Genomic DNA, 19,845 nt, shown 5'->3' on the forward strand with positions numbered 1-19,845 from the left:
GCCGACTAGGTGAAAAATCTGTCGATGTGCCCTTAAGCAAGGCACTTAACCCTAATTGCTCATGTAAGTCGCTCTGGATAAGAGCGTCTATTAATGATGTAAATGTTAATTTATACATTGGAACTGTGGAACAGATCTTAGATCCAAGATGGCTCTTCTACAGCAACAAGCCTGAGCTCGTGACCCCTGAAGTGTTGGAGTGGGCCACGCTGCCATGGCGTCATTGTTAGCGGAGTTGGTTTAAATAAAGTAAATCCCTCATCGATGGACACGGAGCTGAGCGGCAAGGTCAAATGCCAGCGAGGTTCCCGAGAACTTCCACAGGGCCCGAACAAAATGGCAGCTGCACACGTGTACAACCTTAACCCCCTACAACTGCTGGTAACAGCATTAAAATGCAACAACCAAACCGGCCAGTGTTCGCCCCAGAGCTTACACGTCATCTCTCTCTCATGTACTGCCGGCTAGGCGCTGGCCATTTGCTTCACTCGGACCAGAGTTTGAGGAGAGAACGGGGGAAGGGTTAGCGATGAGGCTACACAGACATCTCAGATGTTAATTTGCGTTAGACGGAGTGTTGCTGATGGGAGGAGTTTGGAGAGTATTGCTGATGGGAGGAGTTGGGAGGAGAGTGTTGCTGATGGGAGGAGTTAGGAGAGTGTTGCTGATGGGAGGAGGGGAGGAGAGTGTTGCTGATGGGAGGAGTTTGGAGAGTATTGCTGATGGGAGGAGTTAGGAGAGTGTTGCTGATGGGAGGAGTTGGGAGGAGAGTGTTGCTGATGGGAGGAGTTAGGAGAGTGTTGCTGATGGGAGGAGTTGGGAGGAGAGTGTTGCTGATGGGAGGAGTTAGGAGAGTGTTGCTGATGGGAGGAGTTAGGAGAGTGTTGCTGATGGGAGGAGTTGGGAGGAGAGTGTTGCTGATGGGAGGAGTTAGGAGAGTGTTGCTGATGGGAGGAGTTGGGAGGAGAGTGTTGCTGATGGGAGGAGTTGGGAGGAGAGTGTTGCTGATGGGAGGAGTTGGGAGGAGAGTGTTGCTGATGGGAGGAGTTGGGAGGAGAGTGTTGCTGATGGGAGGAGTTAGGAGAGTGTTGCTGATGGGAGGAGTTGGGAGGAGAGTGTTGCTGATGGGAGGAGGGGAGGAGAGTGTTGCTGATGGGAGGAGGGGAGGAGAGTGTTGCTGATGGGAGGAGGGGAGGAGAGTGTTGCTGATGGGAGGAGTTGGGAGGAGATTGTTGCTGATGGGAGGAGTTGGGAGGAGAGTGTTGCTGATGGGAGGAGTTAGGAGAGTGTTGCTGATGGGAGGAGTTGGGAGGAGAGTGTTGCTGATGGGAGGAGTTAGGAGAGTGTTGCTGATGGGAGGAGTTGGGAGGAGAGTTGCTGATGGGAGGAGTTAGGAGAGTGTTGCTGATGGGAGGAGTTGGGAGGAGAGTGTTGCTGATGGGAGGAGGGGAGGAGAGTGTTGCTGATGAGAAGAGTTGGGAGGAGATTGTTGCTGATGGGAGGAGTTGGGAGGAGAGTGTTGCTGATGGGAGGAGTTGGGAGGAGAGTGTTGCTGATGGGAGGAGTTGGGAGGACAGTGTTGCTGATGGGAGGAGTTGGGAGGAGAGTGTTGCTGATGGGAGGAGTTGGGAGGACAGTGTTGCTGATGGGAGGAGTTGGGAGGACAGTGTTGCTGATGGGAGGAGTTGGGAGGAGAGTGTTGCTGATGGGAGGAGTTGGGAGGAGAGTGTTGCTGATGGGAGGAGTTGGGAGGACAGTGTTGCTGATGGGAGGAGTTAGGAGAGTGTTGCTGATGGGAGGAGTTGGGAGGAGAGTGTTGCTGAGAGAGGGAGAAAGCCCCCTTTCTCCTCTCTCTCTCAATTTCTCTCTCTCACTTTCTCTCCATCTCTTTCTCTGTCTATCTTTCTCTTGGTCTCTCGCTCGCTCTCAATCGTGCTCTCTCTCTCTCTCTCTCGTGCTCTCTCTCTCTCTCTCTCTCTCTCTCTCTCTCTCTCTCTCTCTCTCTCTCTCTCTCTCTCTCTCTCTCTCTCTCTCTCTCTCTCTCTCTCTCTCTCTCTCTCTCTCTCTGTGTCGTTCTCTTGGTCTCGTCTTACTGTCTGTTTTTAATCTTCCCTTCACAGATCACCTGGTGACCCTCCCCCATGTTCAGAAGTATTTAATGTCCGTGCGCTATATCGAGGAGCTTCAGAAGTTCGTAGAGGACGACAACTTCAAGTAAGTGGGAGTCCACCCCCGTCTCTCCCCACCAACATACCGTCCTCTCTCTCTCACACACACACACACACACACACACACAGGTGTTGGGGGGGGGGGGGCTCATTCATCCAGTGGCTCTAATGAGTTCTTCAGGCAACGTCTTAGATCCATAGTCTGCCTTGAGGGAGCATGACCAAGCGTGGCCCCGGAAGCGCAACGCTTCTAACGGGGGCTTGATTTAGAACCGGAGCCGGCACCTGGAGGTCAACTGTGAAGACATGCACTGCTGGGACGGACAGGGGGGGTCCCAAGATGGAATCTTATGGATCGTTTCGTTTTAGAGCCAGTCTTTTGTGATGTAATTTTTGGGTGGTCGGCAGTCTGCTCGCTCAGAATTTGTTGTAATTATTATCAACGCAGTGTAACGTTAACCAGACCTCCAGACATTTTAATTAGGGTAGTAAATATTAGGTCTAATAAAACTACTGGAAGTTGTTTTCATTGATCACATTGGATTTCCTTCGAGTGTGGCAGGATTAGGTTTATTTTAGTCTTAAATTGAAAGGCCGTAACAAAAAGCATGTGGGCTGAACTACTGAAGCCTGTGTTACTATGTGAAGGACTGCAGTACACTTGACAGTTTCATTGAAATTCTTACCACCATGAACTGATCACTATGGATTATGAGGTCTTCATCTACAGGTCCTTTATTAGGGTGGTATTGGACCAGTATCTGGGTTTTCAGAAGTGATTTTGTACATTAGTGTGTCCTGGACAGAAGGAGTTGACACTTAACTTAGAAATCTTCAGTCTTATGGTGTGACCAGTACTGACGACAAAGTGGTCTGAGAAGTAATCTAACCCCACACAACCAGGTTTCTACAATTTAATATTCTGCTCCATTTGTGTCCAGAACACAGTATGGAAAATTCTATCTGCAATGATTAAATAATGGCCTGATCTTGACCAGCGTCTACTCTGGTAGGGGTTTCTCATTGTGGTCTACTGTACTGTAGACAATTTTATTTTTCTTTATTTAACTAGACAAGTCAGTTAAGAACAAATTCTTATTTACAATGACGGCCTACACCGGCAAAACCCGGACGACGCTGGGCCAATTGTGCGCCGCCCTATGGGACTCCCAATCACGGCCGGTTGTGATCCAGCCTGGAATCGAACCAGGGGGTTTGTAGTGACGCCTCAAGCACTGAGATGCAGTGCCTTAGACCGCTGCGCCACTCGGGAACACAATCTAGAATAACAGTCTCTGTCTACTGTACTGTAGACAATCTAGAATAACAGTCTCTGTCTCACTCGCTGTTCTAGACATCAGAGAGATGGAGAGCCCCTTTAAATGATTACAGCTCATTAGACTACAGGACAATGTTTAGATCCCCCGGCCTGAGTGATTAGCCAAGAGAGGATCTCCTCCGCCAGGGGGATGACAGCGTATGTTAACATTGGCACCCGCCAGGCCCAGCGTGCTCCCGCTACATTTGAGTTACGTACGATGTGTTTGTGGAGAAAATGTAAAGCACATGTCACAAAACGTTTGTCGACTCCCAGCCGTGTTCTAGTAAAGATAAATATTATTGTGAGCGTAAACCTCATCCCCGTGCCATAGAAAAGAAACGTAGTTCAACAGCTGTGTCATCTCACAGCTGTTGAAAAAGAAAACTCACCCTCGGAGCTCAGCCTCATATGCACTCCTGCTGATGATGAGTTTAATATGAAGTCCGGCCTGTTTTGAGATGCAGAGGCTGTGAGAGACTCTCTCTTGGTAGGTGTCTTTTTGAGCTGTAAAGGTATATATTCCTACTCTAACTAACCTGGCATTGATGAGACCGATTTACTGCTCACCCAAGAGAGCTAGCTTTTCCTGGAGTGGTGGTAACGTGTCTGTCTATTGCCCTTAGGATGGCAAGTTCGATTCTCGCTCATGAACCAATGGCCAAAATGTCAATACACTAATAATAATAATGCAATAATAAATGGTAATGGCCGAAACCCGAAACGCCACAATCCAGAAAAACGCATGTCAAAAATGTTATAAATTGATTTGCATTTTAATGAGGGAAATAAGTATTTGACCACTCTGCAAAACATGACTCAGTACTTGGTGGCAAAACCCTTGTTGGCAATCACAGAGGTCAGACATGTCTTGTAGTTGGCCACCAGGTTTGCACACATCTCAGGAGGGATTTTGTCCCACTCCTCTTTGCAGATCTTCTCCAAGTCATTAAGGTTTCGAGCCTGACGTTTGGCAACTCGAACCTTCAGCTCCCTCCACAGATTTTCTATGGGATTAAGGTCTGGAGACTGGCTAGGCCACTCCAGGACCTTAATGTGCTTCTTCTTGAGCCACTCCTTTGTTGCCTTGGCCATGTGTTTTGGGTCATTGTCATGCTGGAATACCCATCCATGAGGGGTTCTCACCCAAGAGGTTCTCACCCAAGAACCTCCTTCCCTTAGACTGATCATTTCTTTGTCAGTGGGCAAACGTACAAAATCAGCAGGGGATCAAATACTTTTTTCCCTCACTGTAGTTCTGTCCTTGAGCTGTTCTTGTCTATTAATGTTCTATATTATGTCATGTTTCATGTTTTGTGTAGACCCCAGGAAGAGTAGCTGCTGCTTTTGCAACAGCTAATGGGGATCCTAATAAAATACCAAAATACCAAACAGCATGATCATTACACAGGTGCACCTTGTGCTGGGGACAATAAAAGGCAACTCTAAAATGTGCAGTTTTGACACAACACAATGCCACAGATGTCTCAAGTTTTGAGGGAGCGTGCAATTGGCATGCTGACTGCAAGAATGTCCACCAGAGCTGTTGCCAGATAATTGAATGTTCATTTCTCTGCCATAAGCCGCCTCCAACATCGTTTTAGAGAATTTGGCTGTACATCCAACCGGCCTCACAACCGCAGACCACGTGTAACCACGCCAGCCCAGGACCTCCACATCCAGCTTCTTCACCTGTGGGATCGTCTGAGACCAGCCACCCGGACAGCTGATGAAGCTGAGGAGTATTTCTGTCTGTAATAAAGCCCTTTTGTGGGGAAAAACTCATTCTGATTGGCTGGGCCTGGCTCCACACCCATGGCTGCGCCCCTGCCCAGTCTTGTGAAATCCATAGATTAGGGCCTAATTTATTTATTTCAATTGACTGATTTCCTTATATAAACTGTAACTCACTAACATCTTTGAAATTGTTGCATGTTGCGTTTTATTTTTGTTCAGTATATAATTTTGATATCATGGATGGTCAGTCCTTGCATCCATAGAGCTGTCTATGAACTAGAGAGTGTTTACAATTCTCCAACCACATCGCTCAGCTTTTTACAAAAACCGTGGCGGGGATTTGGCTTTGTTATTGTTTAAACAGCAGATTGCCCCTTTAATGTATCTTGTGCATATAGCTGTATTTTGCTGCAGGGAACACATATGGATTCTCTTTTCTTCTTCTATGTTTTTTTACTCTGGTGCGCCATCAACTCTTTATGTGTAGCAGAGGGGTATTTTTGATCTAAATATTTTGTTTCCCCCAACCTTTTCCATGGTCTCCTGTGTACAGTACACAATACAGATCTTTCTATTGACCTGTTGACCAACTATATGGTTATGACATGATTCTCAGCCTTCATGAGGATATCATTGAAAACCAACATGGATAGAACCACAGCTCTAAGCGCAGGCAGCGCCAATAAGACAAACATCAGAGACCCAGCAGTCCATAATTCAGCGTCTGAGCTGAAGGCTCTCTGAGTTGCAGCCTAAAACCTCAGGCCACCCGTACGACGAGCAGTCAATCAGGAAAATAACACTATGTCAGTAGCAGGCTTCACCACTGTTTTAACACTGTTAGTAGCAGGCTTCACCACTGTTTTAACACTGTGTCAGTAGCAGGCTTCACCACTGTTTTAACACTGTTAGTAGCAGGCTTCACCTGATCGGCTATGAAAAGCCAACTGAGAGACCTGAGCCCTAGGACCATACGTCGGGACTACCGGCCGTGGTGACTCCTTGCTGTCCCCAGTCCGCCTGGCCTTGCTGCTATTCCAGTTTCAACTGTTCTGCCTGCGGTTATGGAACCCCTACCTGTCCCAGACCTGCTGTTTTCAACTCTTAATGATCGGCTATGAAAAGCCAACTGAGATTTATTCCTGATTATTATTTGACCATGCTTGTCACTTATGAACATTTTTGAACATCTTGGCATGGTTCTGTTATAATCTTCACCCGGCACAGCCAGAAGAGGACTGGCCACCCCTCATAGCCTGGTTCCTCTCTAGGTTTCTTCCTAGGTTTTCGCCTTTCTAGGGAGTTTTTCCTAGCCACCGTGCTTCTACACCTGCATTACTAGCTGTTTGGGGTTTTAGGCTGGGTTTCTGTACAGCACTTCGAGATATTAGCTGATGTAAGAAGGGCTATATAAAATAAAATTGATTGATTGATTGATTGTTTTAACAATGTGTTAGGAGCAGGCTTCACCACTGTTTTGACACTGTGTTAGTAGCAGGCTTCACCACTGTTTTAACACTGTGTCAGTAGCAGGCTTCACCACTGTTTTAACACTGTGTTAGTAGCAGGCTTCACCACTGTTTTAACAATGTGTTAGGAGCAGGCTTCACCACTGTTTTGACACTGTGTTAGTAGCAGGCTTCACCACTGTTTTAACACTGTGTTAGTAGCAGGCTTCACCACTGTTTTAACACTGTGTTAGTAACAGGCTTCACCACTGTTTTAACACTGTGTTAGTAGCAGGCTTCACCACTGTTTTAACACTGTGTTAGTAGCAGGCTTCACCACTGTTTTAACACAGTTAGTAGCAGGCTTCACCACTGTTTTAACACTGTGTTAGTAGCAGGCTTCACCACTGTTTTAACACTGTGTTAGTAGCAGGCTTCACCACTGTTTTAACACTGTGTTAGTAGCAGGCTTCACCACTGTTTTAACACTGTGTTAGTAGCAGGCTTCACCACTGTTTTAACACTGTGTTAGTAGCAGGCTTCACCACTGTTTTAAAACAGTTAGTAGCAGGCTTCACCACTGTTTTAAAACAGTTAGTAGCAGGCTTCACCACTGTTTTAACACAGTTAGTAGCAGGCTTCACCACTGTTTTAAAACAGTTAGTAGCAGGCTTCACCACTGTTTTAACACAGTTAGTAGCAGGCTTTGCTGCAGGGAACACATATGGATTCTCTTTTTTTCTATGTTTTTTTACTCTGGTGCGCCATCAACTCTTTATGTGTAGCAGAGGGGTATTTTTGATCTAAATATTTTGTTTCCCCCAACCTTTTCCATGGTCTCCTGTGTACAGTACACAATACAGATCTTTCTATTGACCTGTTGACCAACTATATGGTTATGACATGATTCTCAGCCTTCATGAGGATATCATTGAAAATCAACATGGATAGAGCCACAGCTATAAGTGATATTATTGAAAACCAACATGGATAGAACCACGGCTCTAAGGGCAGGCAGCGCCAATAAGACAAACATCAGAGACCCAGCAGTCCATAATTCAGCGTCTGAGCTGAAGGCTCTCTGAGTTGCAGCCTAAAACCTCAGGCCACCCGTACGACGAGCAGTCAATCAGGAAAATAACACTATGTCAGTAGCAGGCTTCACCACTGTTTTAACACTGTGTTAGTAGCAGGCTTCACCACTGTTTTAACACTGTGTTAGTTGCAGGCTTCACCACTGTTTTAACACTGTGTTAGTTGCAGGCTTCACCACTGTTTTAACACTGTGTTAGTTGCAGGCTTCACCACTGTTTTAACACTGTGTTAATAGCAGGCTTCACCACTGTTTTGACACTGTGTTAGTAGCAGGCTTCACCACTGTTTTAACACACTGTTAGAAGCAGGCTTCACCACTGTTTTAACACTGTGTTAGTAGCAGGCTTCACCACTGTTTTAACACTGTTAGTAGCAGGCTTCACCACTGTTTTAACACTGTGTTAGTAGCGGGCTTCACCACTGTTTTCACACTGTTAGTAACAGGCTTCACCACTGTTTTCACACTGTTAGTAACAGGCTTCACCACTGTTTTAACACTGTGTTAGTAGCAGGCTTCACCACTGTTTTAACACCGTGTCAGTAGCAGGCTTCACCACTGTTTTAACAGTTTTAGTAACAGTTTTTACCACTGTTTTAACACTGTGTTAGTAACAGGCTTCACCACTGTTTTAACAGTGTTAGTAACAGGCTTCACCACTGTTTTAACACCGTGTTAGTAGCAGGCTTCACCACTGTTTTAACACAGTTAGTAGCAGGCTTCACCACTGTTTTAACACTGTGTTAGTAACAGGCTTCACCACTGTTTTAACAGTGTTAGTAACAGCCTTCACCACTGTTTTAACACCGTGTTAGTAGCAGGCTTCACCACTGTTTTAACACCGTGTCAGTAGAACGATTCACCACTGTTTTAACACAGTTAGTAGCAGGCTTCACCACTGTTTTAACACTGTGTTAGTAGCAGGCTTCACCTCTGTTTTAACACTGTGTTAGTAGCAGGCTTCACCACTGTTTTAACACTGTGTTAGTAGCAGGCTTCACCACTGTTTTAAAACAGTTAGTAGCAGGCTTCACCACTGTTTTAAAACAGTTAGTAACAGGCTTCACCACTGTTTTAACACTGTGTTAGTAGCAGGCTTCACCACTGTTTTAACACTGTGTTAGTTGCAGGCTTCACCACTGTTTTAACACAGTTAAACACTGTGTTAGTAGCAGGCTTCACCACTGTTTTAACACAGTTAGTAGCAGGCTTCACCACTGTTTTAACACTGTTAGTAGCAGGCTTCACCACTGTTTTAAAACAGTTAGTAGCAGGCTTCACCACTGTTTTAACACAGTTAGTAGCAGGCTTCACCACTGTTTTAACACTGTGTTAGTAGCAGGCTTCACCACTGTTTTAACACTATTAGTAGCAGGCTTCACCACTGTTTTAACACTGTTAGTAGCAGGCTTCACCACTGTTTTAACACTGTTAGTAGCAGGCTTCACCACTGTTTTAAAACAGTTAGTAGCAGGCTTCACCACTGTTTTAACACAGTTAGTAGCAGGCTTCACCACTGTTTTAACACTGTGTTAGTAGCAGGCTTCACCACTGTTTTAACACTGTGTTAGTAGCAGGCTTCACCACTGTTTTAACACAGTTAGTAGCAGGCTTCACCACTGTTTTAACACTGTGTTAGTAGCAGGCTTCACCACTGTGTTAGTAGCAGGCTTCACCACTGTTTTAACACTGTGTTAGTAGCAGGCTTCACCACTGTTTTAACACAGTTAGTAGCAGGCTTCACCACTGTTTTAACACTGTGTTAGTAGCAGGCTTCACCACTGTTTTAACACTGTGTTAGTAGCAGGCTTCACCACTGTTTTAACACAGTTAGTAGCAGGCTTCACCACTGTTTTAAAACAGTTAGTAGCAGGCTTCACCGCTGTTTTAAAACAGTTAGTAACAGGCTTCACCACTGTTTTAACACTGTGTTAGTAGCAGGCTTCACCACTGTTTTAACACTGTGTTAGTTGCAGGCTTCACCACTGTTTTAACACAGTTAAACACTGTGTTAGTAGCAGGCTTCACCACTGTTTTAACACAGTTAGTAGCAGGCTTCACCACTGTTTTAACACTGTTAGTAGCAGGCTTCACCACTGTTTTAAAACAGTTAGTAGCAGGCTTCACCACTGTTTTAACACAGTTAGTAGCATGCTTCACCACTGTTTTAACACTGTGTTAGTAGCAGGCTTCACCACTGTTTTAACACTGTGTTAGTAGCAGGCTTCACCACTGTTTTAACACTGTTAGTAGCAGGCTTCACCACTGTTTTAAAACAGTTAGTAGCAGGCTTCACCACTGTTTTAACACAGTTAGTAGCTGGCTTCACCACTGTTTTAACACTGTGTTAGTAGCAGGCTTCACCACTGTTTTAACACGGTTAGTAGCAGGCTTCACCACTGTTTTAACACTGTGTTAGTAACAGGCTTCACCACTGTTTTAACAGTGTTAGTAACAGCCTTCACCACTGTTTTAACACCGTGTTAGTAGCAGGCCTCACCACTGTTTTAACAGTGTTAGTAACAGCCTTCACCACTGTTTTAACACCGTGTTAGTAGCAGGCTTCACCACTGTTTTAACACAGTTATTAGCAGGCTTCACCACTGTTTTAACACTGTGTTAGTAACAGGCTTCACCACTGTTTTAACACTGTGTCAGTAGAACGATTCACCACTGTTTTAACACAGTTAGTAGCAGGCTTCACCACTGTTTTAACACTGTGTTAGTAGCAGGCTTCACCACTGTTTTAACACTGTGTTAGTAGCAGGCTTCACCACTGTTTTAACACAGTTAGTAGCAGGCTTCACCACTGTTTTAAAACAGTTAGTAGCAGGCTTCACCACTGTTTTAAAACAGTTAGTAACAGGCTTCACCACTGTTTTAACACTGTGTTAGTAGCAGGCTTCACCACTGTTTTAACACTGTGTTAGTTGCAGGCTTCACCACTGTTTTAACACAGTTAAACACTGTGTTAGTAGCAGGCTTCACCACTGTTTTAATACAGTTAGTAGCAGGCTTCACCACTGTTTTAACAAAGTTAGTAGCAGGCTTCACCACTGTTTTAAAACAGTTAGTAGCAGGCTTCACCACTGTTTTAACACAGTTAGTAGCAGGCTTCACCACTGTTTTAACACTGTGTTAGTAGCAGGCTTCACCACTGTTTTAACACTATTAGTATCAGGCTTCACCACTGTTAGTAGCAGGCTTCACCACTGTTTTAACACTGTTAGTAGCAGGCTTCACCACTGTTTTAAAACAGTTAGTAGCAGGCTTCACCACTGTTTTAACACAGTTAGTAGCAGGCTTCACCACTGTTTTAACACTGTGTTAGTAGCAGGCTTCACCACTGTTTTAACACTGTGTTAGTAGCAGGCTTCACCACTGTTTTAACACTGTGTTAGTAGCAGGCTTCACCACTGTTTTAACACGGTTAGTAGCAGGCTTCACCACCGTTTTAACACTGTTAGTAGCAGGCTTCACCACTGTTTTAATACTCTTAGTAGCAGGCTTCACCACTGTTTTAAAACAGTTAGTAGCAGGCTTCACCACTGTTTTAACACAGTTAGTTGCAGGCTTCACCACTGTTTTAACACAGTTAGTAGCAGGCTTCACCACTGTTTTAACACAGTTAGTAGCAGGCGTCACCACTGTTTTAAAACAGTTAGTAGCAGGCTTCACCACTGTTTTAACACAGTTAGTAGCAGGCTTCATCACTGTTTTAACACAGTTAGTAGCAGGCATCACCACTGTTTTAACACAGTTAGTAGCAGGCTTCACCACTGTTTTAACACAGTTTAGTAGCAGGCTTCACCACTGTTTTAACACTGTGTTAGTTGCAGGCTTCACCACTGTTTTAACACAGTTAAACACTGTGTTAGTAGCAGGCTTCACCACTGTTTTAACACAGTTAGTAGCAGGCTTCACCACTGTTTTAACACTGTTAGTAGCAGGCTTCACCACTGTTTTAAAACGGTTAGTAGCAGGCTTCACCACTGTTTTAACACTGTGTTAGTAGCAGGCTTCACCACTGTTTTAACACTATTAGTAGCAGGCTTCACCACTGTTTTAAAACAGTTAGTAGCAGGCTTCACCACTGTTTTAACATAGTTAGTAGCTGGCTTCACCACTGTTTTAACACTGTGTTAGTAGCAGGCTTCACCACTGTTTTAAAACGGTTAGTAGCAGGCTTCACCACTGTTTTAACACTGTGTTAGTAGCAGGCTTCACCACTGTTTTAACACTATTAGTAGCAGGCTTCACCACTGTTTTAACACTGTTAGTAGCAGGCTTCACCACTGTTTTAACACTGTTAGTAGCAGGCTTCACCACTGTTTTAAAACAGTTAGTAGCAGGCTTCACCACTGTTTTAACATAGTTAGTAGCTGGCTTCACCACTGTTTTAACACTGTGTTAGTAGCAGGCTTCACCACTGTTTTAACACGGTTAGTAGCAGGCTTCACCACTGTTTTAACACTGTGTTAGTAACAGGCTTCACCACTGTTTTAACAGTGTTAGTAACAGCCTTCACCACTGTTTTAACACCGTGTTAGTAGCAGGCTTCACCACTGTTTTAACAGTGTTAGTAACAGCCTTCACCACTGTTTTAACACCGTGTTAGTAGCAGGCTTCACCACTGTTTTAACACAGTTATTAGCAGGCTTCACCACTGTTTTAACACTGTGTTAGTAACAGGCTTCACCACTGTTTTAACACCGTGTCAGTAGAACGATTCACCACTGTTTTAACACAGTTAGTAGCAGGCTTCACCACTGTTTTAACACTGTGTTAGTAGCAGGCTTCACCACTGTTTTAACACTGTGTTAGTAGCAGGCTTCACCACTGTTTTAACACAGTTAGTAGCAGGCTTCACCACTGTTTTAAAACAGTTAGTAGCAGGCTTCACCACTGTTTTAAAACAGTTAGTAACAGGCTTCACCACTGTTTTAACACTGTGTTAGTAGCAGGCTTCACCACTGTTTTAACACTGTGTTAGTTGCAGGCTTCACCACTGTTTTAACACAGTTAAACACTGTGTTAGTAGCAGGCTTCACCACTGTTTTAACACAGTTAGTAGCAGGCTTCACCACTGTTTTAACAAAGTTAGTAGCAGGCTTCACCACTGTTTTAAAACAGTTAGTAGCAGGCTTCACCACTGTTTTAACACAGTTAGTAGCAGGCTTCACCACTGTTTTAACACTGTGTTAGTAGCAGGCTTCACCACTGTTTTAACACTATTAGTAGCAGGCTTCACCACTGTTTTAACACTGTTAGTAGCAGGCTTCACCACTGTTTTAACACTGTTAGTAGCAGGCTTCACCACTGTTTTAAAACAGTTAGTAGCAGGCTTCACCACTGTTTTAACACAGTTAGTAGCAGGCTTCACCACTGTTTTAACACTGTGTTAGTAGCAGGCTTCACCACTGTTTTAACACTGTGTTAGTAGCAGGCTTCACCACTGTTTTAACACGGTTAGTAGCAGGCTTCACCACCGTTTTAACACTGTTAGTAGCAGGCTTCACCACTGTTTTAATACTCTTAGTAGCAGGCTTCACCACTGTTTTAAAACTGTTAGTAGCAGGCTTCACCACTGTTTTAAAACAGTTAGTAGCAGGCTTCACCACTGTTTTAACACAGTTAGTAGCAGGCTTCACCACTGTTTTAACACTGTGTTAGTAGCAGGCTTCACCACTGTTTTAACACTGTGTTAGCTGCAGGCTTCACCACTGTTTTAACACTGTGTTAGTTGCAGGCTTCACCACTGTTTTAACACTGTGTTAATTGCAGGCTTCACCACTGTTTTGACACTGTGTTAGTAGCAGGCTTCACCACTGTTTTAACACACTGTTAGAAGCAGGCTTCACCACTGTTTTAACACTGTGTTAGTAGCAGGCTTCACCACTGTTTTAACACTGTTAGTAGCAGGCTTCACCACTGTTTTAACACTGTGTTAGTAGCGGGCTTCACCACTGTTTTCACACTGTTAGTAACAGGCTTCACCACTGTTTTCACACTGTTAGTAACAGGCTTCACCACTGTTTTAACACTGTGTTAGTAGCAGGCTTCACCACTGTTTTAACACCGTGTCAGTAGCAGGCTTCACCACTGTTTTAACAGTTTTAGTAACAGTTTTTACCACTGTTTTAACACTGTGTTAGTAACAGGCTTCACCACTGTTTTAACAGTGTTAGTAACAGGCTTCACCACTGTTTTAACACCGTGTTAGTAGCAGGCTTCACCACTGTTTTAACACAGTTAGTAGCAGGCTTCACCACTGTTTTAACACCATGTTAGTAGCAGGCTTCACCACTGTTTTAACACCGTGTCAGTAGAACGATTCACCACTGTTTTAACACAGTTAGTAGCAGGCTTCACCACTGTTTTAACACTGTGTTAGTAGCAGGCTTCACCACTGTTTTAACACTGTGTTAGTAGCAGGCTTCACCACTGTTTTAACACAGTTAGTAGCAGGCTTCACCACTGTTTTAAAACAGTTAGTAGCAGGCTTCACCACTGTTTTAAAACAGTAACAGGCGTCACCACTGTTTTAACACTGTGTTAGTAGCAGGCTTCACCACTGTTTTAACACGGTTAGTAGCAGGCTTCACCACTGTTTTAACACTGTGTTAGTAACAGGCTTCACCACTGTTTTAACAGTGTTAGTAACAGCCTTCACCACTGTTTTAACACCGTGTTAGTAGCAGGCTTCACCACTGTTTTAACAGTGTTAGTAACAGCCTTCACCACTGTTTTAACACCGTGTTAGTAGCAGGCTTCACCACTGTTTTAACACAGTTATTAGCAGGCTTCACCACTGTTTTAACACTGTGTTAGTAACAGGCTTCACCACTGTTTTAACACCGTGTCAGTAGAACGATTCACCACTGTTTTAACACAGTTAGTAGCAGGCTTCACCACTGTTTTAACACTGTGTTAGTAGCAGGCTTCACCACTGTTTTAACACTGTGTTAGTAGCAGGCTTCACCACTGTTTTAACACAGTTAGTAGCAGGCTTCACCACTGTTTTAAAACAGTTAGTAGCAGGCTTCACCACTGTTTTAAAACAGTTAGTAACAGGCTTCACCACTGTTTTAACACTGTGTTAGTAGCAGGCTTCACCACTGTTTTAACACTGTGTTAGTTGCAGGCTTCACCACTGTTTTAACACAGTTAAACACTGTGTTAGTAGCAGGCTTCACCACTGTTTTAACACAGTTAGTAGCAGGCTTCACCACTGTTTTAACAAAGTTAGTAGCAGGCTTCACCACTGTTTTAAAACAGTTAGTAGCAGGCTTCACCACTGTTTTAACACAGTTAGTAGCAGGCTTCACCACTGTTTTAACACTGTGTTAGTAGCAGGCTTCACCACTGTTTTAACACTATTAGTAGCAGGCTTCACCACTGTTTTAACACTGTTAGTAGCAGGCTTCACCACTGTTTTAACACTGTTAGTAGCAGGCTTCACCACTGTTTTAAAACAGTTAGTAGCAGGCTTCACCACTGTTTTAACACAGTTAGTAGCAGGCTTCACCACTGTTTTAACACTGTGTTAGTAGCAGGCTTCACCACTGTTTTAACACTGTGTTAGTAGCAGGCTTCACCACTGTTTTAACACGGTTAGTAGCAGGCTTCACCACCGTTTTAACACTGTTAGTAGCAGGCTTCACCACTGTTTTAATACTCTTAGTAGCAGGCTTCACCACTGTTTTAAAACTGTTAGTAGCAGGCGTCACCACTGTTTTAAAACAGTTAGTAGCAGGCTTCACCACTGTTTTAACACAGTTAGTAGCAGGCTTCACCACTGTTTTAACACTGTGTTAGTAGCAGGCTTCACCACTGTTTTAACACCGTGTTAGCTGCAGGCTTCACCACTGTTTTAACACTGTGTTAGTTGCAGGCTTCACCACTGTTTTAACACTGTGTTAATTGCAGGCTTCACCACTGTTTTGACACTGTGTTAGTAGCAGGCTTCACCACTGTTTTAACACACTGTTAGAAGCAGGCTTCACCACTGTTTTAACACTGTGTTAGTAGCAGGCTTCACCACTGTTTTAACACTGTTAGTAGCAGGCTTCACCACTGTTTTAACACTGTGTTAGTAGCGGGCTTCACCACTGTTTTCACACTGTTAGTAACAGGCTTCACCACTGTTTTCACACTGTTAGTAACAGGCTTCACCACTGTTTTAACACTGTGTTAGTAGCAGGCTTCACCACTGTTTTAACACCGTGTCAGTAGCAGGCTTCACCACTGTTTTAACAGTTTTAGTAACAGTTTTTACCACTGTTTTAACACTGTGTTAGTAACAGGCTTCACCACTGTTTTAACAGTGTTAGTAACAGGCTTCACCACTGTTTTAACACCGTGTTAGTAGCAGGCTTCACCACTGTTTTAACACAGTTAGTAGCAGGCTTCACCACTGTTTTAACACTGTGTTAGTAACAGGCTTCACCACTGTTTTAACAGTGTTAGTAACAGCCTTCACCACTGTTTTAACACCGTGTTAGTAGCAGGCTTCACCACTGTTTTAACAGTGTTAGTAACAGCCTTCACCACTGTTTTAACACCATGTTAGTAGCAGGCTTCACCACTGTTTTAACACCGTGTCAGTAGAACGATTCACCACTGTTTTAACACAGTTAGTAGCAGGCTTCACCACTGTTTTAACACTGTGTTAGTAGCAGGCTTCACCACTGTTTTAACACTGTGTTAGTAGCAGGCTTCACCACTGTTTTAACACAGTTAGTAGCAGGCTTCACCACTGTTTTAAAACAGTTAGTAGCAGGCTTCACCACTGTTTTAAAACAGTAACAGGCGTCACCACTGTTTTAACACTGTGTTAGTAGCAGGCTTCACCACTGTTTTAACACTGTGTTAGTTGAAGGCTTCACCACTGTTTTAACACAGTTAAACACTGTGTTAGTAGCAGGCTTCACCACTGTTTTAACACAGTTAGTAGCAGGCTTCACCACTGTTTTAACACTGTTAGTAGCAGGCTTCACCACTGTTTTAAAACAGTTAGTAGCAGGCTTCACCACTGTTTTAACACAGTTAGTAGCAGGCTTCACCACTGTTTTAACACTGTGTTAGTAGCAGGCTTCACCACTGTTTTAACACTATTAGTAACAGGCTTCACCACTGTTTTAACACTGTTAGTAGCAGGCTTCACCACTGTTTTAAAACAGTTAGTAGCAGGCTTCACCACTGTTTTAACACAGTTAGTAGCTGGCTTCACCACTGTTTTAACACTGTGTTAGTAGCAGGCTTCACCACTGTTTTAACACTGTGTTAGTAGCAGGCTTCACCACTGTTTTAACACGGTTAGTAGCAGGCTTCACCACTGTTTTAACACTGTTAGTAGCAGGCTTCACCACTGTTTTAATACTCTTAGTAGCAGGCTTCACCACTGTTTTAAAACAGTTAGTAGCAGGCTTCACCACTGTTTTAACACAGTTAGTTGCAGGCTTCACCACTGTTTTAACACAGTTAGTAGCAGGCTTCACCACTGTTTTAACACAGTTAGTAGCAGGCTTCACCACTGTTTTAAAACAGTTAGTAGCAGGCTTCACCACTGTTTTAACACAGTTAGTAGCAGGCTTCACCACTGTTTTAACACTGTGTTAGTAGCAGGCTTCACCACTGTTTTAACACTGTGTTAGTAGCAGGCTTCACCACTGTTTTAACACTGTGTTAGTAGCAGGCTTCACCACTGTTTTAACAGTTAGTAGCAGGCTTCACCACTGTTTTAACACAGTTAGTAGCAGGCTTCACCACTGTTTTAAAACAGTTAGTAGCAGGCATCACCACTGTTTTAAAACAGTTAGTAGCAGGCTTCACCACTGTTTTAAAACAGTTAGTAGCAGGCTTCACCACTGTTTTAAAACAGTTAGTAGCAGGCTTCACCACTGTTTTAAAACAGTTAGTAGCAGGCTTCACCACTGTTTTAACACTGTGTTAGTAGCAGGCTTCACCACTGTTTTAACACAGTTAGTAGCAGGCTTCACCACTGTTTTAAAACAGTTAGTAGCAGGCTTCACCACTGTTTTAAAACAGTTAGTAGCAGGCTTCACCACTGTTTTAACACAGTTAGTGCAGGCTTCACCACTGTTTTAAAACAGTTAGTAGCAGGCATCACCACTGTTTTAACACAGTTAGTAGCAGGCTTCACCACTGTTTTAAAACAGTTAGTAGCAGGCTTTGCTGCAGGGAACACATATGGATTCTCTTTTTTTCTATGTTTTTTTACTCTGGTACGCCATCAACTCTTTATGTGTAGCAGAGGGGTATTTTTGATCTAAATATTTTGTTTCCCCCAACCTTTTCCATGGTCTCCTGTGTACAGTACACAATACAGATCTTTCTATTGACCTGTTGACCAACTATATGGTTATGACATGATTCTCAGCCTTCATGAGGATATCATTGAAAATCAACATGGATAGAGCCACAGCTATAGGTGATATTATTGAAAACCAACATGGATAAGAACCACAGCTCTAAGGGCAGGCAGCGCCAATAAGACAAACATCAGAGACCCAGCAGTCCATAATTCAGCGTCTGAGCTGAAGGCTCTCTGAGTTGCAGCCTAAAACCTCAGGCCACCCGTACGACGAGCAGTCAATCAGGAAAATAACACTATGTCAGTAGCAGGCTTCACCACTGTTTTAACACTGTTAGTAGCAGGCTTCACCACTGTTTTAACACTGTGTTAGTTGCAGGCTTCACCACTGTTTTAACACTGTGTTAGTAGCAGGCTTCACCACTGTTTTAACACTGTGTTAGTTGCAGGCTTCACCACTGTTTTAACACTGTGTTAGTTGCAGGCTTCACCACTGTTTTAACACTGTGTTAATAGCAGGCTTCACCACTGTTTTGACACTGTGTTAGTAGCAGGCTTCACCACTGTTTTAACACACTGTTAGAAGCAGGCTTCACCACTGTTTTAACACTGTGTTAGTAGCAGGCTTCACCACTGTTTTAACACTGTTAGTAGCAGGCTTCACCACTGTTTTAACACTGTGTTAGTAGCGGGCTTCACCACTGTTTTCACACTGTTAGTAACAGGCTTCACCACTGTTTTCACACTGTTAGTAACAGGCTTCACCACTGTTTTAACACTGTGTTAGTAGCAGGCTTCACCACTGTTTTAACAGTTTTAGTAACAGTTTTTACCACTGTTTTAACACTGTGTTAGTAACAGGCTTCACCACTGTTTTAACAGTGTTAGTAACAGGCTTCACCACTGTTTTAACACCGTGTTAGTAGCAGGCTTCACCACTGTTTTAACACAGTTAGTAGCAGGCTTCACCACTGTTTTAAAACAGTTAGTAGCAGGCTTCACCACTGTTTTAAAACAGTTAGTAGCAGGCTTCACCACTGTTTTAAAACAGTTAGTAGCTGGCTTCACCACTGTTTTAACACTGTGTTAGTAGCAGGCTTCACCACTGTTTTAACACTGTGTTAGTAGCAGGCTTCACCACTGTTTTAACACGGTTAGTAGCAGGCTTCACCACTGTTTTAACACTGTTAGTAGCAGGCTTCACCACCGTTTTAATACTCTTAGTAGCAGGCTTCACCACTGTTTTAAAACAGTTAGTAGCAGGCTTCACCACTGTTTTAACACAGTTAGTTGCAGGCTTCACCACTGTTTTAACACAGTTAGTAGCAGGCTTCACCACTGTTTTAACACAGTTAGTAGCAGGCTTCACCACTGTTTTAAAACAGTTAGTAGCAGGCTTCACCACTGTTTTAACACAGTTAGTAGCAGGCTTCACCACTGTTTTAACACTGTGTTAGTAGCAGGCTTCACCACTGTTTTAACACTGTGTTAGTAGCAGGCTTCACCACTGTTTTAACACTGTGTTAGTAGCAGGCTTCACCACTGTTTTAACACAGTTAGTAGCAGGCTTCACCACTGTTTTAAAACAGTTAGTAGCAGGCTTCACCACTGTTTTAACACAGTTAGTAGCAGGCTTCACCACTGTTTTAAAACAGTTAGTAGCAGGCATCACCACTGTTTTAAAACAGTTAGTAGCAGGCTTCACCACTGTTTTAAAACAGTTAGTAGCAGGCTTCACCACTGTT

General features: G+C 43.7%; 1 protein-coding gene across 1 annotated transcript in view; it reads left to right on the forward strand.

The window, feature by feature from the left end:
- Positions 1-19,845, forward strand: part of LOC311127541 (ras-specific guanine nucleotide-releasing factor RalGPS1-like) — a gene marked incomplete at its 5' end in the record, with an annotated part of 281,489 nt that overhangs the window by 168,600 nt on the left and 93,044 nt on the right. Inside the window, 1 exon segment of the mRNA XM_084159360.1 lies at positions 2,121-2,214. Within this exon segment, the coding sequence (XP_084015486.1) occupies positions 2,121-2,214 (94 nt within the window).

This window comes from Coregonus lavaretus, assembly GCF_964263955.1.
Source record: "Coregonus lavaretus genome assembly, chromosome: 4".
NCBI classification, from domain to species: domain Eukaryota; kingdom Metazoa; phylum Chordata; class Actinopteri; order Salmoniformes; family Salmonidae; genus Coregonus; species Coregonus lavaretus.